At 44.7% G+C, this 23,188-nt stretch overlaps 1 protein-coding gene across 1 annotated transcript in view; it reads right to left on the bottom strand.

Moving 5' to 3' along the window:
* The window catches only part of LOC135515538 (FRAS1-related extracellular matrix protein 2-like), a 118,943-nt gene that overhangs the window by 70,564 nt on the left and 25,191 nt on the right, over nucleotides 1–23,188 (bottom strand). The window contains exons 8-12 of the mRNA XM_064939153.1: nucleotides 13,622–14,097; nucleotides 13,248–13,336; nucleotides 12,447–12,847; nucleotides 4,845–5,033; nucleotides 4,540–4,629 (exon numbers count right to left, since the gene is read on the bottom strand). Coding sequence (XP_064795225.1) covers nucleotides 4,540–4,629; nucleotides 4,845–5,033; nucleotides 12,447–12,847; nucleotides 13,248–13,336; nucleotides 13,622–14,097 — 1,245 coding nt within the window. The remainder of the gene's footprint in view (nucleotides 1–4,539; nucleotides 4,630–4,844; nucleotides 5,034–12,446; nucleotides 12,848–13,247; nucleotides 13,337–13,621; nucleotides 14,098–23,188) is intronic.

The raw sequence follows: 23,188 nt of genomic DNA on the forward strand, positions 1-23,188 counted from the left end.
ATGCTACCTTCCCATCAAAGTCAGTTTGTCAAATGTCTGCCCTGCTAGAGCTGCCCCCCGGTCAACTGTAAGTGCTGTTATTGTGAAGTGGAAACGTCTAGGAGCAACAACGGCTCAGCAGCGAAGTGGTAGGCCACACAAGCTCACACAGAACGGGACCGTCGAATGCATCGTGTAAACTGTAAAGTTTGGTGGAGGAGGAATAATGGTCTGGGAATGTTTTTCATGGTTCGGGCCCCTTAGTTCCAGAAGGGAAATCTTAAAACCATAGCATACAATGATATTCTAGAAGATTCTGTGCTTCTAACTTTGTGGCAACAGTTTGGGGAATGCCCTTTCCTGTTTCAGCATGACAATGCCCCCTTGCACAAAGCGAGGAACATACAGAAATGGTTTGTCGAGATCGGTGTGGAAGAACTTGACAGGCCTGCACAGAGCCCTGACCTCAACCCCATCGAACACCTTTGGGATGAATTTGAACACCGACTACGAGCCTAATCTCCCAACATCAGTGCCCGACCTCACTAATGCTCTTGTGGCTGAATGGAGCAAGTCCCCACAGCAATGTTCCTACATCTAGTGGAAAGCCTTCCCAGAAGAGTGGAGGCTGTTATAGCAGCAATGTTCCTACATCTAGTGGAAAGCCTTCCCAGAAGAGTGGAGGCTGTTATAGCAGCAATGTTCCAACATCTAGTGGAAAGCCTTCCCAGAAGAGTGGAGGCTGTTATAGCAGCAATGTTCCAACATCTAGTGGAAAGCCTTCCCAGAAGAGTGAAGGCTGTTATAGCAGCAATGTTCCTACATCTAGTGGAAAGCCTTCCCAGAAGAGTGGAGGATGTTATAGCAGCAATGTTACAACATCTAGTGGAAAGCCTTCCCAGAAGAGTGGAGGCTGTTATAGCAGCAATGTTCCAACATCTAGTGGAAAGCCTTCCCAGAAGAGTGGAGGCTGTTATAGCAGCAATGTTCCTACATCTAGTGGAAAGCCTTCCCAGAAGAGTGGAGGCTGTTATAGCAGCAATGTTCCTACATCTAGTGGAAAGCCTTCCCAGAAGAGTGGAGGCTGTTATAGCAGCAATGTTCCTACATCTAGTGGAAAGCCTTCCCAGAAGAGTGGAGGCTGTTATAGCAGCAATGTTCCTACATCTAGTGGAAAGCCTTCCCAGAAGAGTGGAGGCTGTTATAGCAGCAATGTTCCAACATCTAGTGGAAAGCCTTCCCAGAAGAGTGGAGGCTGTTATAGCAGCAAAGGGGGGACCAACTCCATATTAATGCCCATGATTTCGGAATGAGATGTTCGACGAGCAGGTGTCCACATACTTTTGGTCATGTAGTGTACATGCTAGAATGTGCCAATAAGATCTTGCTAGCTTGTGCTTGGCTCTGCCCACCTCCTTGCTTGTTCTGCCCAATATGATTAATTTTCTCCTATTGGAAACTAAAGGCTTTGGTCTATCTTGGGTTAATTAAAAAGAATTGTTCATAATAGTAGAGTACACCATGCATTAGAACCAAAATGGCCGTTGTTTCAGTCTATTGACTTGCTTAAACTTAACTCGTTAAATAAAAGTAAAATGTATCTCTGTCTTCTCTCTCTCTTTCTATCTCTCTCTTTGTCTGACTAAGGTCAGTCCCAAAGCATGAGACTGCTGAGAAGTTCAGATCAACATTACACCAGAGTCCCAACAGCTGTCTAAATAGATGGTAAATAAACAAAGAGTTGATTGGTTGTTTGCTCTTCTCAATGAGGTACAAAAGCTGCAAAGAATGAAACATTCTTTACAAACTGGTGTCATTTTGGGCAACAAACAAGAACAAAAACCACTAATAGAATCAACTATTAAAGACTACCAGGACCCCCTGGATTCTCCATTTACATTGAATGAACTACAGGACAACATACAAACCCTCCAACCCAAAAAGGCCGGTGGTGTTGATGGTATCCTCAATGAAATGATCAAATATACAGGCAACAAATTCCAATTGGCTATACTAAAACTCTTTAACATCATCCTCAACTCTGGCATCTTCCCTAATATTTGGAACCAAGGACTGATCACCCCAATCCCTTAAAGTGGAGACAAATTTGACCCCAATAACTACTGTGGAATATGCGTCAACAGCAACCTTGGGAAAATCCTCTGCATTATCATTAACAGCAGACTTGTAAATTTCCTCAGTGAAAACAATGTCCTGAGCAAATGTCAAGTTGGCTTTTAACCAAATTACCGTACGACAGACCACGTATTCACCTTGCACACCCTAATTGGCAAACAAACAAACCAAAACAAAGACAAAGTTTTCTCATGCTTTGTTGATTTAAAAAAAAGCTTTTGACTCAATGTGGCATGAGGGTCTGCAATACAAACTGATGGAAAGTGGTGTTGGGGGTAAAACATACGACATTATAAAATCCATGTACATAAACAACAAGTGTGCGGTTAAAATTGGCAAAGTTCTTTCAAAAGAGCAGTGGGGTGAGACAGGGATGCAGCTTAAGCCCCACCCTCTTCAACATATATATCAACGAATTGGCGAGGGCAGCAGAACAGTCTGCAGCACCCGGCCTCACCCTACTAGAATCTGAAATCAAATGTCTACTGTTTGGTGATGATCTGGTGCTTCTGTCCCCAACCAAGGAGGGTCTACAGCATCACCTAGATCTTATGCACAGATTCTGTCAGACCTGGACCCTAACTGTGGATCTCAGCAAGACAAAAATAATGGTGTTCCAAAAAAGGTCCAGTCACCAGGACCACAAATACAAATTCCATCTCGACACTGTTGCCCTAGAGCACACAAAACACTATACATACTTTGGCCTAAACATCAGCGCCACAGATAACTTCCACAAAGCTGTGAACGATCTGAGAGACAAGGCAAGAAGACCTTCTATGCCATCAAAAGGAACAAAAAATTCAACATACCAATTAGGATCTGGCTAAAAATACTTGAATCAGTCATAGAGCCCTTTGCCCTTAATGGTTGTGAGGTCTGGGGTCCGCTCACCAACCAAGAATTCACTAAATGGGACAAACACCAAATAATGCATGCAGAGCAGAATTAGGCCAATACCCACAAATTATCAAAATCCAGAAAAGAGCCATTCAATTCTACAACCACCTAAAAGGAAGCGATTCCCAAACCTTCCATAACAAAGCCATCACCTACAGATAAATGAACCTGGAGAAGAGACTAGCAAGCTGGTCCTGGGGCTCTGTTCACAAATACAAACAGACCCCACAGAGCCCTGGACAGCAACACAATTAGACCAAACCAAATCATGAGAAACCAAAAAGATAATTACTTGACACATTGGAAAGAATTAACAAAAAAACAGAGCAAACTAGAATGCTATTTGGCCCTAAACAGAGAGTACACAGCGGCAGAATACCTGACCACTGTGACTGACCCAAACTTAAGGAAAGCTTTGACTATGTACAGACTCATTGAGCATAGCCTTGCTATTGAGAAAGGCCGCCGTAGGCAGACATGGCTCTCAAGAGAAGACAGACTATGTGCTCACAGCCCACAAAATGAGGTGGAAACTGAGTTGCACTTCCTAACCTCCTGCCCAATGTATGACCATATTAGAGACACATATTTCCCTCAGATGACACAGATCCACAAAGAATTAGAAAACAAACCCAATTTTGATAAACTCCCATATCTACTGGGTGAAATACCACAGTGTAACATCACAGCAGTAAGATGTGTGACCTGTTGCCACAAGAAAATGGCAACCAGTGAATAACAAACACCATTGTTATATACAACCCATATTTATGTTTATTTATTTTCCCTTGTGTATTTGTGTAACCAATGTTAACACATGTTTCCCATGCCAATAAAGCCCCTTGAATTGAATTGAGAGAGAGAGATAGAGAGAGAGAGAGAGAGACAGACAGAGACAGACAGAGAGAGACAGAGAGACAGAGACACAGAGACAGAGACACAGAGACAGAGAGAGAGAGAGAGAGAGAGAGAGAGAGAGACACACAGAAACAGGGACAGGGACAGGGACAGAGACAGAGAGAGAGAGAGACACACAGAAACAGGGACAGGGACAGGGACAGGGACAGAGAGAGAGAGAGAGAGAGAGAGAGAGAGAGAGAGAGAGAGAGAGAGAGAGAGAGAGAGAGAGACAGAGACACAGAAACACAGAGACAGAGACACAGAGACAGAGAGAGAGAGAGACACACAGAAACAGGGACAGGGACAGGGACAGAGAGAGAGAGAGAGAGAGAGAGAGAGACAGACACAGAAACAGGGACAGGGACAGGGACAGAGACAGAGAGAGAGAGAGAGAGAGAGAGAGAGAGACAGACAGAGACAGACAGAGAGAGACAGAGACACAGAAACACAGAGACAGAGACACAGAGACAGAGAGAGAGAGAGACACACAGAAACAGGGACAGGGACAGAGAGAGAGAGAGAGAGAGAGAGAGAGAGACAGACACAGAAACAGGGACAGGGACAGGGACAGAGACAGAGAGAGACAGAGAGAGAGAGAGAGACAGAGAGAGAGAGAGGCCTTACCGTTGTATTGGACGGTGAAGTAGAACACATCACTGGTAGACTTGACTCCAGCAGGAAGAATATAACAGATCCTTCTCTGGTCGATATCATCTGACAGAGACAAAGTGAGGTCTGAATATCATCTGACAGAGACAAAGTGAGGTCTGAATATCATCTGACATCTTTCCCACCTTCCCCCCCAGTTTTGAGTCCATCATTGAGTCCAATCTCCCAAAATTTGACTCCAGACCAGTGCAGTTCGTTGATCATGGAGGATCAGAAATACATGAGTCAGATATTAAATCTCCCAGTCGTCCTGGTCCTACCCTGAGTGAAGGAGCTGACACTGCTGTTCCCCAGAGCTGTGTTGACGATGACCCCCCAGCGCGGTGCCTCTGACACCCAGAAGGTGATGTCATGCCTGGGCTGGCCTCGCTCCTTGGTCCCCTGGCCCCTCCGGTCCTCTTGGTTCACTACCCTCAGGACCTTACTGGTGAACAGCAGCCCCAACTGTCCTGTATAGATAGGGTACAAGCTGTCCTGTACAGATAGGGTACAAGCTGTCCTGTACAGATAGAGTGTAGTATAGTAACACAAGCTGTCCTCTATAGATAGGGTACAAGCTGTCCTGTATAGATAGGGTACAAGCTGTCCTGTATAGATAGGGTACAAGCTGTCCTGTATAGATAGGGTACAAGCTGTCCTGTATAGATAGGGTACAAGCTGTCCTGTATAGATAGGGTACAAGCTGTCCTGTATAGATAGGGTACAAGCTGTCCTATATAGATAGGGTGTAGTATAGTAACACAAGCTGTCCTGTATAGATAGGGTACAAGCTGTCCTGTATAGATAGGGTGTAGTATAGTAACACAAGCTGTCCTGTATAGATAGGGTACAAGCTGTCCTGTATAGATAGGGTACAAGCTGTCCTGTATAGATAGGGTACAAGCTGTCCTATATAGATAGGGTGTAGTATAGTAACACAAGCTGTCCTGTATAGATAGGGTACAAGCTGTCCTGTATAGATAGGGTGTAGTATAGTAACACAAGCTGTCCTGTATAGATAGGGTACAAGCTGTCCTGTATAGATAGGGAACAAGCTGTCCTGTATATATATGGTACAAGCTGTCCTGTATAGATAGGGTACACACTGTCCTGTATAGATAGGGTACAAGCTGTCCTGTATAGATAGGGTACAAGCTGTCCTGTATAGATAGGGTACACGCTGACCTGTATAGATAGGGTACAAGCTGTCCTGTATAGATAGGGTACACGCTGTCCTGTATAGATAGGGTACAAGCTGTCCTGTATAGATAGGGTACAAGCTGTCCTGTATAGATAGGGTACACGCTGACCTGTATAGATAGGGTACAAGCTGTCCTGTATAGATAGGGTACAAGCTGTCCTATATAGATAGGGTACAAGCTGTCCTGTATAGATAGGGTACACGCTGTTCTGTATAGATAGGGTGTAGTATAGTAACACAAGCTGTCCCGTATAGATAGGGTACAAGCTGTCTTGTATAGATAGGGTACAAGCTGTCCTGTATAGATAGGGTGTAGTATAGTAACACAAGCTGTCCTGTATAGATAGGGTACACGCTGTCATGTATAGATTGGGTACAAGCTGTCCTGTATAGATAGGGTACAAGCTGTCCTGTATAGATAGGGTACAAGCTGTCCTGTATAGACAGGGTGTAGTATAGTAACACTAGCTGTCCTGTATAGATAGGGTACAAGCTGTCCTGTATAGATAGGGTACAAGCTGTCCTGTATAGATAGGGTACAAGCTGTCCTGTATAGATAGGGTACAAGCTGTCCTGTATAGATAGGGTACAAGCTGTCCTGTATAGATAGGGTACAAGCTGTCCTGTATAGATAGGGTACAAGCTGTCCTGTATAGATAGGGTACACGCTGTCCTGTATAGATAGGGTACAAGCTGTCCTGTATAGATAGGGTACAAGCTGTCCTGTATAGATAGGGTACACGCTGTCCTGTATAGATAGGGTACAAGCTGTCCTATATAGATAGGGTACAAGCTGTCCTATATAGATAGGGTACACGCTGTCCAGTATAGATAGGGTGTAGTATAGTAACCGGGTTGGAGCGAGCGGTCGCATCTACACTTCGGTCCGCAGGTAGTATAACTTTTTATAACTTTTCATTACATTTCATTATAGTACAACGGTTTGATTTGTCTAATCTTAGCAATTTCTTCTTAGCTAGCTACATAGCCGTCTTTGTATCAAAGATAATTGCATAATTATCGTATTTCGTCGTCCTAACGTATCTGCCCAGCAGCTAGCTAAGCAGCTAGCTAACATCCACTGTCCACCAGCACTGTAGAAACTATTACACTCAACTGAACGACTCGATTAGCGTAGTGTCAGCTAGCTACATAGTTGTCTTCGCTGTCTTCGTATCCAAGATAATTGTGTAGTTTAGAGTGTGTAGACTTAGAGTGATTATCTTAATTTACCGGGGTTAGCTAGCCAGCTATTTGTCGTCCTTAACGTAGGAGATGCTGCTAGCTAGCTAGCCAACAGCTAGCCAACCTCTACCGAATTGAACTTCAACTACCCGGTCAACATTCCGTCGCTCCACAGGTAGTATCACATTTTCATTTCACTTCATTACAGTACAACGGTTTGATTTGTTTGATCGTAGCTAGCAAGCTACATAGCCGTCTTTGTATCTAAGACAATTGTGTAGTCTAGAGCGATTTTCTAGGTTAGCTGGCCAGCTATTGTCGTTCTTTTAACGTAGCTAGCCAGCTAGCCCCCGAATAGCAGCACTGTAGAAACTATTACAGTACAACGGTTTGATTTGTTTGATCGTAGCTAGCTAGCTACATAGCCGTCTTTGTATCTAAGACAATTGTGTAGCCTAGAGCGATTTTCTAGGTTAGCTAGCCAGCTATTGTCGTTCTTTTAAGGTAACGTACGCAATCAACCTGCTAGCTAGCCAGCTAGCCCCCGAATAGCAGCACTGTAGAAACTATTACACTCGACGGAACGACTTGATTAGTGTAGTGTCAACATCGCAGCCACTACCAGCTAGCCTACTCCAGCAGTACTGTATCATTTCAATCATTTTAGTCAATAAGATTCTTGCTACGTAAGCTTAACTTTCTGAACATTCGAGACGTGTAGTCCACTTGTCATTCCAATCTCCTTTGCATTAGCGTAGCCTCTTCTGTAGCCTGTCAACTATGTGTCTATCTATCCCTGTTCTCTCCTCTCTGCACAGACCATACAAACGCTCCACACCGCGTGGCCGCGGCCACCCTAATCTGGTGGTCCCAGCGTGCACGACCCACGTGGAGTTCCAGGTCTCCGGTAGCCTCTGGAACTGCCGGTCAGCGGCCAACAAGGCAGAGTTCATCTCAGCCTATGCCTCCCTCCAGTCCCTCGACTTCTTGGCACTGACGGAAACATGGATCACCACAGATAACACTGCTACTCCTACTGCTCTCTCTTCGTCCGCCCACGTGTTCTCGCACACCCCGAGAGCTTCTGGTCAGCGGGGTGGTGGCACCGGGATCCTCATCTCTCCCAAGTGGTCATTCTCTCTCTCTCCCCTTACCCATCTGTCTATCGCCTCCTTTGAATTCCATGCTGTCACAGTTACCAGCCCTTTCAAGCTTAACATCCTTATCATTTATCACCCTCCAGGTTCTCTCGGAGAGTTCATCAATGAGCTTGATGCCTTGATAAGCTCCTTTCCTGAGGACGCCTCACCTCTCACAGTCCTGGGCGACTTTAACCTCCCCACGTCTACCTTTGACTCACTCCTCTCTGCCTCCTTCTTTCCACTCCTCTCCTCTTTTGACCTCACCCTCTCACCTTCCCCCCCTACTCACAAGGCAGGCAACACGCTCGACCTCATCTTTACTAGATGCTGTTCTTCCACTAACCTCATTGCAACTCCCCTCCAAGTCTCCGACCACTACCTTGTATCCTTTTCCCTCTCGCTCTCATCCAACACTTCCCACACTGCCCCTACTCGGATGGTATCGCGCCGTCCCAACCTTCGCTCTCTCCCCCGCTACTCTCTCCTCTTCCATCCTATCATCTCTTCCCTCTGCTCATACCTTCTCCAACCTATCTCCTGATTCTGCCTCCTCAACCCTCCTCTCTTCCCTTTCTGCATCCTTTGACTCTCTATGTCCCCTATCCTCCAGGCCGGCTCGGTCCTCCCTCCCGCTCCGTGGCTCGATGACTCATTGCGAGCTCACAGAACAGAGCTCCGGGCAGCCGAGCGGAAATGGAGGAAAACTCGCCTCCCTGCGGACCTGGCATCCTTTCACTCCCTCCTCTCTACATTTTCCTCCTCTGTCTCTGCTGCTAAAGCCACTTTCTACCACTCTAAATTCCAAGCATCTGCCTCTAACCCTAGGAAGCTCTTTGCCACCTTCTCCACCCTCCTGAATCCTCCTCCCCCGCCCCCCTCCTCCCTCTCTGCAGATGACTTCGTCAACCATTTTGAAAAGAAGGTCGACGACATCCGATCCTCGTTTGCTAAGTCAAACGACACCGCTGGTTCTGCTCACACTGCCCTACCCTGTGCTCTGACCTCTCTCTCCCCTCTCTCTCCCGATGAAATCTCGCTTCTTGTGACGGCCGGCCGCCCAACAACCTGCCCGCTTGACCCTATCCCCTCCTCTCTTCTCCAGACCATTTCCGGAGACCTTCTCCCTTACCTCACCTCGCTCATCAACTCATCCCTGACCGCTGGCTACGTCCCTCCCGTCTTCAAGAGAGCGAGAGTTGCACCCCTTCTGAAAAAACCTACACTCGATCCCTCCGATGTCAACAACTACAGACCAGTATCCCTTCTTTCTTTTCTCTCCAAAACTCTTGAACGTGCCGTCCTTGGCCAGCTCTCCCGCTATCTCTCTCAGAATGACCTTCTTGATCCAAATCAGTCAGGTTTCAAGACTAGTCATTCAACTGAGACTGCTCTTCTCTGTATCACGGAGGCGCTCCGCACTGCTAAAGCTAACTCTCTCTCCTCTGCTCTCATCCTTCTAGACCTATCGGCTGCCTTCGATACTGTGAACCATCAGATCCTCCTCTCCACCCTCTCCGAGTTGGGCATCTCCGGCACGGCCCACGCTTGGATTGCGTCCTACCTGACAGGTCGCTCCTACCAGGTGGCGTGGCGAGAATCTGTCTCCTCGCCACGCGCTCTCACCACTGGTGTCCCCCAGGGCTCTGTTCTAGGCCCTCTCCTATTCTCGCTATACACCAAGTCACTTGGCTTTGTCATAACCTCACATGGTCTCTCCTATCATTGCTATGCAGACGACACACAATTAATCTTCTCCTTTCCCCCTTCTGATGACCAGGTGGCGAATCGCATCTCTGCATGTCTGGCAGACATATCAGTGTGGATGACGGATCACCACCTCAAGCTGAACCTCGGTAAGACGGAGCTGCTCTTCCTCCCGGGGAAGGACTGCCCGTTCCATGATCTCGCCATCACGGTCGACAACTCCATTGTGTCCTCCTCCCAGAGCGCTAAGAACCTTGGCGTGATCCTGGACAACACCCTGTCGTTCTCAACCAACATCATGGCGGTGGCCCGTTCCTGTAGGTTCATGCTCTACAACATCCGCAGAGTACGACCCTGCCTCACACAGGAAGCGGCGCAGGTCCTAATCCAGGCACTTATGATCTCCCGTCTGGATTACTGCAACTCGCTGTTGGCCGGGCTCCCTGCCTGTGCCATTAAACCCCTACAACTCATCCAGAACGCCGCAGCCCGTCTGATGTTCAACCTTCCCAAGTTCTCTCACGTCACCCCGCTCCTCCGCTCTCTCCACTGGCTTCCAGTTGAAGCTCGCATCCGCTACAAGACCATGGTGCTTGCCTACGGAGCTGTGAGGGGAACGGCACCGCCGTACCTCCAGGCTCTGATCAGGCCCTACACCCAAGCAAGGGCACTGCGTTCATCCACCTCTGGCCTGCTCGCCTCCCTACCATTGAGGAAGTACAGTTCCCGCTCAGCCCAGTCAAAACTGTTCGCTGCTCTGGCCCCCAATGGTGGAACAAACTCCCTCACGACGCCAGGACAGCGGAGTCAATCACCACCTTCCGGAGACACCTGAAACCCCACCTCTTCAAGGAATACCTAGGATAGGATAAGTAATCCTTCTCACCCCCCCTTAATGATTTAGATGCACTATTGTAAAGTGGCTGTTCCACTGGATGTCAGAAGGTGAATTCACCAATTTGTAAGTCGCTCTGGATAAGAGCGTCTGCTAAATGACTTAAATGTAAATGTAAATGTAACACAAGCTGTCCTGTATAGATAGGGTACAAGCTGTCCTGTATAGATAGTGTACAAGCTGTCCTGTATATATAGGGTACAAGCTGTCCTGTATAGATAGGGTGTAGTATAGTAACACAAGCTGTCCTGTATAGATAGGGTACAAGCTGTCCTATATAGATAGGGTACAAGCTGTCCTGTATAGATAGGGTACACGCTGTCCTGTATAGATAGGGTGTAGTATAGTAACACAAGCTGTCCCGTATAGATAGGGTACAAGCTGTCCTGTATAGATAGGGTGTAGTATAGTAACACAAGCTGTCCTGTATAGATAGGGTACAAGCTGTCCTGTATAGATAGGGTACAAGCTGTCCTGTATAGATAGGGTACAAGCTGTCCTGTATAGATAGGGTACAAGCTGTCCTGTATAGATAGGGTGTAGTATAGTAACACAAGCTGTCCTGTATAGATAGGGTACAAGCTGTCCTGTATAGATAGGGTACAAGCTGTCCTGTATAGATAGGGTACAAGCTGTCCTGTATAGATAGGGTGTAGTATAGTAACACAAGCTGTCCTGTATAGATATGGTACAAGCTGTCCTGTATAGATAGGGTACAAGCTGTCCTATATAGATAGGGTACAAGCTGTCCTGTATAGATAGGGTGTAGTATAGTAACACAAGCTGTCCTGTATAGATAGGGTACAAGCTGTCCTGTATAGATAGGGTACAAGCTGTCCTATATAGATAGGGTACAAGCTGTCCTGTATAGATATGGTACAAGCTGTCCTGTATAGATAGGGTACGAGCTGTCCTATATAGATAGGGTACAAGCTGTCCTGTATAGATAGGGTACAAGCTGTCCTGTATAGATAGGGTGTAGTATAGTAACACAAGCTGTCCTGTATAGATATGGTACAAGCTGTCCTGTATAGATATGGTACAAGCTGTCCTGTATAGATATGGTACAAGCTGTCCTGTATAGATAGGGTACAAGCTGTCCTATATAGATAGGGTACAAGCTGTCCTGTACAGATAGGGTACAAGCTGTCCTGTATAGATAGGGTGTAGTATAGTAACACAAGCTGTCCTGTATAGATAGGGTACAAGCTGTCCTGTATAGATAGGGTACAAGCTGTCCTGTATAGATAGTGTACAAGCTGTCCTGTATAGATAGGGTACAAGCTGTCCTGTATAGATAGGGTACAAGCTGTCCTATATAGATAGGGTACAAGCTGTCCTGTATAGATAGGGTACAAGCTGTCCTGTATAGATAGGGTGTAGTATAGTAACACAAGCTGTCCTGTATAGATAAGGTACACGCTGTCATGTATAGATAGGGTACAAGCTGTCCTGTATAGATAGGGTACAAGCTGTCCTGTATAGATAGGGTACAAGCTGTCCTATATAGATAGGGTACAAGCTGTCCTGTATAGATAGGGTACAAGCTGTCCTGTATAGATAGGGTACAAGCTGTCCTATATAGATAGGGTGTAGTATAGTAACACAAGATAGGGTTGCAAAATGTAGATCACTTTATTGCTTTTTTTCATCCTGATTCATGGACTCTTTCAACTGGGATTTGTGGAAAACTGGGAATTTTGGTGTAAAGGATTTTACCAATCATAACACAATATGATAAGAGTTGAGCATTTACCTGTATGGAGAACCTTCAGGGTCGAATCCGGCTTGTTCACTAAGACCCGCGGTCCTGTCCGGTCGACTACGTTAACTTGTATCTCCAGTTTCTGCGGTTGAACCGTAGCGCGACCGGTCTCCGGGTAGACGTAGAACCCGGTGTGAGTTCCATCGGTCACAGTAAACAGGAAACTGTCATGTCGGGTGTTTGATGTTCCGTGGTGTTTGTAACAGATGAGGTTCTGAATCAGATCCAGATTGGTGAACGTCGTGGCAACGCGGGTCCCATTGTAGAGCAGACGGCCGTGGAGAGGTTGTTGGGTGACGGTGAAGATTAGCTGACCGTCTGAGGTGTCTCTGTCCTTCACACTCAGCTCAAACGGTGTGACCAGCTTGGTCTCACCTGCTACCAGGACCAACCTACAACAATACATGGAGGGATGGAGGGAGGGTGAGAGGGAGGGGGAGAGAGAGGGGGAGAGGGGGAGAGGGAGGGAGGGAGGGAGGGGGAGAGGGAGGGGGAGGGAGGGAGGGAGGGAGGGGGAGAGGGAGGGGGAGAGGGGGAGAGACGGACGGACGGACGGACGGACAGACGGACAGACGGACAGACGGACAGACGGACAGACGGACAGACGGACAGACGGACAGACGGACAGACGGACAGACGGACAGACGGACAGACGGACAGACGGACAGACGGACAGACGGACAGACGGACAGACAGACAGATAGACAGATAGACAGATAGACAGTTAGACAGATAGACAGATAGACAGATAGATAGATAGATAGATAGATAGATAGATAGATAGATAGTAACCTGTGAATGGTCAGCACAGGCTTCTTGTTGTCAACGTCTGTGATGGAGACTCTGAACGTCCGGTAGACCACGTTACGCCCGTCTGTGATCTGGAACAGAAGAGAGAAATGTGTGATGACACCTAAAAAATGTGTCTAATAACATGACAATACTTCACTTTGATAACACTTTGATGTTGCAATCAATCTATCTATCAATCTGCCAATTAATCAATCGGATATCTGAAGACATCGAAGCCCCTCTGATCTGGAGCTGGAAGCTGTACACACCCACCCACCCACCCACACAACCACCCCCACCCCCACACCCACCCCCAACCACCCCCACACCCACCCCCAACCACCCCCACACCCACCCCCTCTCCTCTGACCAACCTGGAACTGGAAGCTGTCCATCCTGGCCTCGTCCTCCGCCGTGTGAACATAGAACACCTTACTCCCCGCCAACTGGAGCTGTGTAAACGTTGTGACGGCGACGCCGGGCCGGTCCGTGACCTCTAAACGACCTCTGGCAGGGTCACGGGTCAGGGTAAAGGTCAGGCGCTCGTCGGGGGAGTTGAGGTCGGAGGTACTGAGGAGGTCTGTGGTGAGGAGCGCCCGCCCCCCCTCTTTTAACGACACGCCCCTATTCACCACGACAACCGGGAACACCGCGTCCACCCCCCCGACTGTCACGTAGAAGTACCGGTCGATTAACGGGTTCACGCCGTCGGTGACGTCGAACTTGATGAGGTCACGAACTCCTCCGAGCCCAGTGTGAATGTAGCGGATCAGACCAGAGTCGAGGTCGTCCTGGGTGAAGTTCATACCCACCGTCATGTTGAATAAAACCTTATGTGAAGCGACGAAACCTGAGGAAGGGAAGTAAGAGAGAAGTGGTAAAAACACGGCTGGGTCTGAAATGGGCCCTGGTACTAGATTAGTTCGGTTAGGTTTAGGATTTGATTAGTTTAGGATAGGTCTGGATCTGAAATGGGCCCTGGTACTAGATTAGTTAGGTTAGGTTTAGGATTTGATTAGTTTAGGATAGGTCTGGATCTGAAATGGGCCCTGGTACTAGATTAGTTAGGTTAGGTTTAGGATTTGATTAGTTTAGGATAGGTCTGGATCTGAAATGGGCCCTGGTACTAGATTAGTTAGGTTAGGTTTAGGATTTGATTAGTTTCGGATAGGTCTGGGTCTGAAATGGGCCCTGGTACTAGATTAGTTAGGTTAGGTTTAGGATTTGATTAGTTTCGGATAGGTCTGGGTCTGAAATGGGCCCTGGTACTAGATTAGTTAGGTTTAGGATTGGATTAGTTTAGGATAGGTCTGGATCTGAAATGGGCCCTGGTACTAGATTAGTTAGGTTAGGTTTAGGATTGGATTAGTTTAGGATAGGTCTGGATCTGAATGGTACTAGATTAGTTAGGTTAGGTTTAGGATTTGATTAGATTAGGATAGGTCTGGATCTGAAATGGGCCCTGGTACTAGATTAGTTAGGTTTAGGATTTGATTAGTTTAGGATAGGTCTGGATCTGAAATGGGCCCTGGTACTAGATTAGTTAGGTTAGGTTTAGGATTTGATTAGATTAGGATAGGTCTGGATCTGAAATGGGCCCTGGTACTAGATTAGTTAGGTTAGGTTTAGGATTTGATTAGTTTAGGATAGGTCTGGATCTGAAATGGGCCCTGGTACTAGATTAGTTAGGTTTAGGATTTGATTAGATTAGGATAGGTCTGGATCTGAAATGGGCCCTGGTACTAGATTAGTTAGGTTAGGTTTAGGATTTGATTAGTTTAGGATAGGTCTGGATCTGAAATGGGCCCTGGTACTAGATTAGTTAGGTTAGGTTTAGGATTTGATTAGATTAGGATAGGTCTGGATCTGAAATGGGCCCTGGTACTAGATTAGTTAGGTTAGGTTTAGGATTTGATTAGTTTAGGATAGGTCTGGGTCTGAAATGGGCCCTGCTACTAGATTAGTTAGGTTAGGTTTAGGATTTGATTAGATTAGGATAGGTCTGGGTCTGAAATGGGCCCTGGTACTAGATTAGTTAGGTTAGGTTTAGGATTTGATTAGATTAGGATAGGTCTGGGTCTGAAATGGGCCCTGGTACTAGATTAGTTAGGTTAGGTTTAGGATTGGATTAGTTTAGGATAGGTCTGGGTCTGAAATGGGCCCTGCTACTAGATTAGTTAGGTTAGGTTTAGGATTGGATTAGTTTAGGATAGGTCTGGATCTGAAATGGGCCCTGGTACTAGATTAGTTAGGTTTAGGATTTGATTAGTTTAGGATAGGTCTGGATCTGAAATGGGCCCTGGTACTAGATTAGTTAGGTTAGGTTTAGGATTTGATTAGTTTAGGATAGGTCTGGGTCTGAAATGGGCCCTGGTACTAGATTAGTTAGGTTTAGGATTTGATTAGATTAGGATAGGTCTGGGTCTGAAATGGGCCCTGGTACTAGATTAGTTAGGTTTAGGATTTGATTAGTTTAGGATAGGTCTGGATCTGAAATGGGCCCTGGTACTAGATTAGTTAGGTTAGGTTTAGGATTTGATTAGTTTAGGATAGGTCTGGATCTGAAATGGGCCCTGGTACTAGATTAGTTAGGTTAGGTTTAGGATTTGATTAGTTTAGGATAGGTCTGGGTCTGAAATGGGCCCTGGTACTAGATTAGTTAGGTTAGGTTTAGGATTTGATTAGTTTAGGATAGGTCTGGATCTGAAATGGGCCCTGGTACTAGATTAGTTAGGTTAGGTTTAGGATTTGATTAGTTTAGGATAGGTCTGGGTCTGAAATGGGCCCTGGTACTAGATTAGTTAGGTTAGGTTTAGGATTTGATTAGATTAGGATAGGTCTGGGTCTGAAATGGGCCCTGGTACTAGATTAGTTAGGTTAGGTTTAGGATTTGATTAGTTTAGGATAGGTCTGGGTCTGAAATGGGCCCTGGTACTAGATTAGTTAGGTTTAGGATGTGATTAGATTAGGATAGGTCTGGGTCTGAAATGGGCCCTTGTACTAGATTAGTTAGGTTTAGGATTTGATTAGTTTAGGATAGGTCTGGATCTGAAATGGGCCCTGGTACTAGATTAGTTAGGTTTAGGATTTGATTAGATTAGGATAGGTCTGGGTCTGAAATGGGCCCTGGTACTAGATTAGTTAGGTTAGGTTTAGGATTTGATTAGATTAGGATAGGTCTGGATCTGAAATGGGCCCTGGTACTAGATTAGTTAGGTTTAGGATTTGATTAGTTTAGGATAGGTCTGGGTCTGAAATGGGCCCTGGTACTAGATTAGTTAGGTTAGGTTTAGGATTGGATTAGTTTAGGATAGGTCTGGGTCTGAAATGGGCCCTGGTACTAGATTAGTTAGGTTAGGTTTAGGATTGGATTAGTTTAGGATAGGTCTGGGTCTGAATTGGGCCCTGGTACTAGATTAGTTAGGTTAGGTTTAGGATTTGATTAGATTAGGATAGGTCTGGATCTGAAATGGGCCCTGGTACTAGATTAGTTAGGTTAGGTTTAGGATTTGATTAGTTTAGGATAGGTCTGGGTCTGAAATGGGCCCTGGTACTAGATTAGTTAGGTTTAGGATTTGATTAGTTTAGGATAGGTCTGGGTCTGAAATGGGCCCTGGTACTAGATTAGTTAGGTTAGGTTTAGGATTTGATTAGTTTAGGATAGGTCTGGGTCTGAAATGGGCCCTGGTACTAGATTAGTTAGGTTAGGTTTAGGATTTGATTAGATTAGGATAGGTCTGGGTCTGAAATGGGCCCTGGTACTAGATTAGTTAGGTTTAGGATTTGATTAGTTTAGGATAGGTCTGGGTCTGAAATGGGCCCTGGTACTAGATTAGTTAGGTTAGGTTTAGGATTTGATTAGTTTAGGATAGGTCTGGGTCTGAAATGGGCCCTGGTACTAGATTAGTTAGGTTAGGTTTAGGATTTGATTAGATTAGGATAGGTCTGGGTCTGAAATGGGCCCTGGTACTAGATTAGTTAGGTTAGGTTTAGGATTTGATTAGTTTAGGATAGGTCTGGGTCTGAATGGGCCCTGGTACTAGATTAGTTAGGTTAGGTTTAGGATTTGATTAGATTAGGATAGGTCTGGGTCTGAAATGGGCCCTGGTACTAGATTAGTTAGGTTTAGGATTTGATTAGATTAGGATAGGTCTGGGTCTGAAATGGGCCCTGGTACTAGATTAGTTAGGTTAAGTTTAGGATTTGATTAGGTTAGGATAGGTCTGGGTCTGAAATGGGCCCTGGTACTAGATTAGTTAGGTTAGGTTTAGGATTTGATTAGTTTAGGATAGGTCTGGGTCTGAATGGTACTAGATTAGTTAGGTTAGGTTTAGGATTTGATTAGATTAGGATAGGTCTGGGTCTGAAATGGGCCCTGGTACTAGATTAGTTAGGTTTAGGATTTGATTAGATTAGGATAGGTCTGGGTCTGAAATGGGCCCTGGTACTAGATTAGTTAGGTTTAGGATTTGATTAGATTAGGATAGGTCTGGGTCTGAAATGGGCCCTGGTACTAGATTAGTTAGGTTTAGGATTTGATTAGATTAGGATAGGTCTGGGTCTGAAATGGGCCCTGGTACTAGATTAGTTAGGTTAGGTTTAGGATTTGATTAGATTAGGATAGGTCTGGATCTGAAATGGGCCCTGGTACTAGATTAGTTAGGTTAGGTTTAGGATTTGATTAGTTTAGGATAGGTCTGGGTCTGAAATGGGCCCTGGTACTAGATTAGTTAGGTTAGGTTTAGGATTTGATTAGTTTAGGATAGGTCTGGGTCTGAAATGGGCCCTGGTACTAGATTAGTTAGGTTAGGTTTAGGATTGGATTAGTTTAGGATAGGTCTGGGTCTGAAATGGGCCCTGGTACTAGATTAGTTAGGTTAGGTTTAGGATTTGATTAGATTAGGATAGGTCTGGATCTGAAATGGGCCCTGGTACTAGATTAGTTAGGTTAGGTTTAGGATTTGATTAGTTTAGGATAGGTCTGGGTCTGAAATGGGCCCTGGTACTAGATTAGTTAGGTTAGGTTTAGGATTTGATTAGATTAGGATAGGTCTGGGTCTGAAATGGGCCCTGGTACTAGATTAGTTAGGTTAGGTTTAGGATTTGATTAGATTAGGATAGGTCTGGGTCTGAAATGGGCCCTGGTACTAGATTAGTTAGGTTTAGGATTTGATTAGTTTAGGATAGGTCTGGGTCTGAAATGGGCCCTGGTACTAGATTAGTTAGGTTTAGGATTTGATTAGTTTAGGATAGGTCTGGGTCTGAAATGGGCCCTGGTACTAGATTAGTTAGGTTAGGTTTAGGATTTGATTAGTTTAGGATAGGTCTGGGTCTGAAATGGGCCCTGGTACTAGATTAGTTAGGTTAGGTTTAGGATTTGATTAGATTAGGATAGGTCTGGGTCTGAAATGGGCCCTGGTACTAGATTAGTTAGGTTAGGTTTAGGATTTGATTAGATTAGGATAGGTCTGGGTCTGAAATGGGCCCTGGTACTAGATTAGTTAGGTTAGGTTTAGGATTTGATTAGTTTAGGATAGGTCTGGGTCTGAAATGGGCCCTGGTACTAGATTAGTTAGGTTAGGTTTAGGATTTGATTAGATTAGGATAGGTCTGGGTCTGACATGGGCCCTGGTACTAGATTAGTTAGGTTAGGTTTAGGATTTGATTAGTTTAGGATAGGTCTGGGTCTGAAATGGGCCCTGGTACTAGATTAGTTAGGTTTAGGATTTGATTAGTTTAGGATAGGTCTGGGTCTGAAATGGGCCCTGGTACTAGATTAGTTAGGTTAGGTTTAGGATTTGATTAGTTTAGGATAGGTCTGGGTCTGAAATGGGCCCTGGTACTAGATTAGTTAGGTTTAGGATTTGATTAGTTTAGGATAGGTCTGGGTCTGAATGGTACTAGATTAGTTAGGTTAGGTTTAGGATTTGATTAGTTTAGGATAGGTCTGGATCTGAAATGGGCCCTGGTACTAGATTAGTTAGGTTTAGGATTTGATTAGTTTAGGATAGGTCTGGGTCTGAAATGGGCCCCGGTACTAGATTAGTTAGGTTAGGTTTAGGATTTGATTAGTTTAGGATAGGTCTGGGTCTGAAATGGGCCCTGGTACTAGATTAGTTAGGTTAGGTTTAGGATTTGATTAGTTTAGGATAGGTCTGGGTCTGAAATGGGCCCTGGTACTAGATTAGTTCGGTTAGGTTTAGGATTTGATTAGATTAGGATAGGTCTGGGTCTGAAATGGGCCCTGGTACTAGATTAGTTCGGTTAGGTTTAGGATTTGATTAGATTAGGATAGGTCTGGGTCTGAAATGGGCCCTGGTACTAGATTAGTTCGGTTAGGTTTAGGATTGGATTAGATTAGGATAGGTCTGGGTCTGAATGGTACTAGATTAGTTAGGTTAGGTTTAGGATTTGATTAGTTAGGTTAGGTTTAGGATTTGATTAGGTTAGGATAGGTCTGGGTCTGAAATGGGCCCTGGTACTAGATTAGTTAGGTTAGGTTTAGGATTTGATTAGTTCGGTTAGGTTTAGGATTTGATTAGATTAGGATAGGTCTGGGTCTGAAATGGGCCCTGGTACTAGATTAGTTAGGTTAGGTTTAGGATTTGATTAGGTTAGGATAGGTCTGGGTCTGAAATGGGCCCTGGTACTAGATTAGTTCGGTTAGGTTTAGGATTGGATTAGATTAGGATAGGTCTGGGTCTGAATGGTACTAGATTAGTTAGGTTTAGGATTTGATTAGTTTAGGATAGGTCTGGGTCTGAATGGTACTAGATTAGTTAGGTTAGGTTTAGGATTTGATTAGTTTAGGATAGGTCTGGGTCTGAAATGGGCCCTGGTACTAGATTAGTTAGGTTTAGGATTTGATTAGTTTAGGATAGGTCTGGGTCTGAAATGGGCCCTGGTACTAGATTAGTTAGGTTTAGGATTTGATTAGTTTAGGATAGGTCTGGGTCTGAATGGTACTAGATTAGTTAGGTTAGGTTTAGGATTTGATTAGTTTAGGATAGGTCTGGGTCTGAAATGGGCCCTGGTACTAGATTAGTTAGGTTAGGTTTAGGATTTGATTAGTTTAGGATAGGTCTGGGTCTGAATGGTACTAGATTAGTTCGGTTAGGTTTAGGATTTGATTAGTTTAGGATAGGTCTGGGTCTGAATGGTACTAGATTAGTTAGGTTAGGTTTAGGATTTGATTAGTTTAGGATAGGTCTGGGTCTGAATGGTACTAGATTAGTTAGGTTAGGTTTAGGATTTGATTAGTTTAGGATAGGTCTGGATCTGAAATGGGCCCTGGTACTAGATTAGTTAGGTTTAGGATTTGATTAGTTTAGGATAGGTCTGGGTCTGAAATGGGCCCTGGTACTAGATTAGTTAGGTTAGGTTTAGGATTGGATTAGTTTAGGATAGGTCTGGGTCTGAAATGGGCCCTGGTACTAGATTAGTTAGGTTAGGTTTAGGATTTGATTAGTTTAGGATAGGTCTGGGTCTGAATGGTACTAGATTAGTTAGGTTAGGTTTAGGATTTGATTAGTTTAGGATAGGTCTGGGTCTGAAATGGGCCCTGGTACTAGATTAGTTAGGTTAGGTTTAGGATTTGATTAGTTTAGGATAGGTCTGGGTCTGAAATGGGCCCTGGTACTAGATTAGTTAGGTTAGGTTTAGGATTTGATTAGTTTAGGATAGGTCTGGGTCTGAAATGGGCCCTGGTACTAGATTAGTTAGGTTAGGTTTAGGATTGGATTAGTTTAGGATAGGTCTGGGTCTGAAATGGGCCCTGGTACTAGATTAGTTAGGTTAGGTTTAGGATTTGATTAGATTAGGATAGGTCTGGATCTGAAATGGGCCCTGGTACTAGATTAGTTAGGTTAGGTTTAGGATTTGATTAGTTTAGGATAGGTCTGGGTCTGAAATGGGCCCTGGTACTAGATTAGTTAGGTTAGGTTTAGGATTTGATTAGATTAGGATAGGTCTGGGTCTGAAATGGGCCCTGGTACTAGATTAGTTAGGTTAGGTTTAGGATTTGATTAGATTAGGATAGGTCTGGGTCTGAAATGGGCCCTGGTACTAGATTAGTTAGGTTTAGGATTTGATTAGTTTAGGATAGGTCTGGGTCTGAAATGGGCCCTGGTACTAGATTAGTTAGGTTTAGGATTTGATTAGTTTAGGATAGGTCTGGGTCTGAAATGGGCCCTGGTACTAGATTAGTTAGGTTAGGTTTAGGATTTGATAAGTTTAGGATAGGTCTGGGTCTGAAATGGGCCCTGGTACTAGATTAGTTAGGTTAGGTTTAGGATTTGATTAGATTAGGATAGGTCTGGGTCTGAAATGGGCCCTGGTACTAGATTAGTTAGGTTAGGTTTAGGATTTGATTAGATTAGGATAGGTCTGGGTCTGAAATGGGCCCTGGTACTAGATTAGTTAGGTTAGGTTTAGGATTTGATTAGTTTAGGATAGGTCTGGGTCTGAAATGGGCCCTGGTACTAGATTAGTTAGGTTAGGTTTAGGATTTGATTAGATTAGGATAGGTCTGGGTCTGAAATGGGCCCTGGTACTAGATTAGTTAGGTTAGGTTTAGGATTTGATTAGTTTAGGATAGGTCTGGGTCTGAAATGGGCCCTGGTACTAGATTAGTTAGGTTTAGGATTTGATTAGTTTAGGATAGGTCTGGGTCTGAAATGGGCCCTGGTACTAGATTAGTTAGGTTAGGTTTAGGATTTGATTAGTTTAGGATAGGTCTGGGTCTGAAATGGGCCCTGGTACTAGATTAGTTAGGTTTAGGATTTGATTAGTTTAGGATAGGTCTGGGTCTGAATGGTACTAGATTAGTTAGGTTAGGTTTAGGATTTGATTAGTTTAGGATAGGTCTGGATCTGAAATGGGCCCTGGTACTAGATTAGTTAGGTTTAGGATTTGATTAGTTTAGGATAGGTCTGGGTCTGAAATGGGCCCTGGTACTAGATTAGTTCGGTTAGGTTTAGGATTTGATTAGATTAGGATAGGTCTGGGTCTGAAATGGGCCCTGGTACTAGATTAGTTCGGTTAGGTTTAGGATTTGATTAGATTAGGATAGGTCTGGGTCTGAAATGGGCCCTGGTACTAGATTAGTTCGGTTAGGTTTAGGATTGGATTAGATTAGGATAGGTCTGGGTCTGAATGGTACTAGATTAGTTAGGTTTAGGATTTGATTAGTTTAGGATAGGTCTGGGTCTGAATGGTACTAGATTAGTTAGGTTAGGTTTAGGATTTGATTAGTTTAGGATAGGTCTGGGTCTGAAATGGGCCCTGGTACTAGATTAGTTAGGTTTAGGATTTGATTAGTTTAGGATAGGTCTGGGTCTGAAATGGGCCCTGGTACTAGATTAGTTAGGTTTAGGATTTGATTAGTTTAGGATAGGTCTGGGTCTGAATGGTACTAGATTAGTTAGGTTAGGTTTAGGATTTGATTAGTTTAGGATAGGTCTGGGTCTGAAATGGGCCCTGGTACTAGATTAGTTAGGTTAGGTTTAGGATTTGATTAGTTTAGGATAGGTCTGGGTCTGAATGGTACTAGATTAGTTCGGTTAGGTTTAGGATTTGATTAGTTTAGGATAGGTCTGGGTCTGAATGGTACTAGATTAGTTAGGTTAGGTTTAGGATTTGATTAGTTTAGGATAGGTCTGGGTCTGAATGGTACTAGATTAGTTAGGTTAGGTTTAGGATTTGATTAGTTTAGGATAGGTCTGGATCTGAAATGGGCCCTGGTACTAGATTAGTTAGGTTTAGGATTTGATTAGTTTAGGATAGGTCTGGGTCTGAAATGGGCCCTGGTACTAGATTAGTTAGGTTAGGTTTAGGATTGGATTAGTTTAGGATAGGTCTGGGTCTGAAATGGGCCCTGGTACTAGATTAGTTAGGTTAGGTTTAGGATTTGATTAGTTTAGGATAGGTCTGGGTCTGAATGG

Source organism: Oncorhynchus masou, chromosome 27, assembly GCF_036934945.1.
Source record: "Oncorhynchus masou masou isolate Uvic2021 chromosome 27, UVic_Omas_1.1, whole genome shotgun sequence".
Taxonomy (NCBI): domain Eukaryota; kingdom Metazoa; phylum Chordata; class Actinopteri; order Salmoniformes; family Salmonidae; genus Oncorhynchus; species Oncorhynchus masou.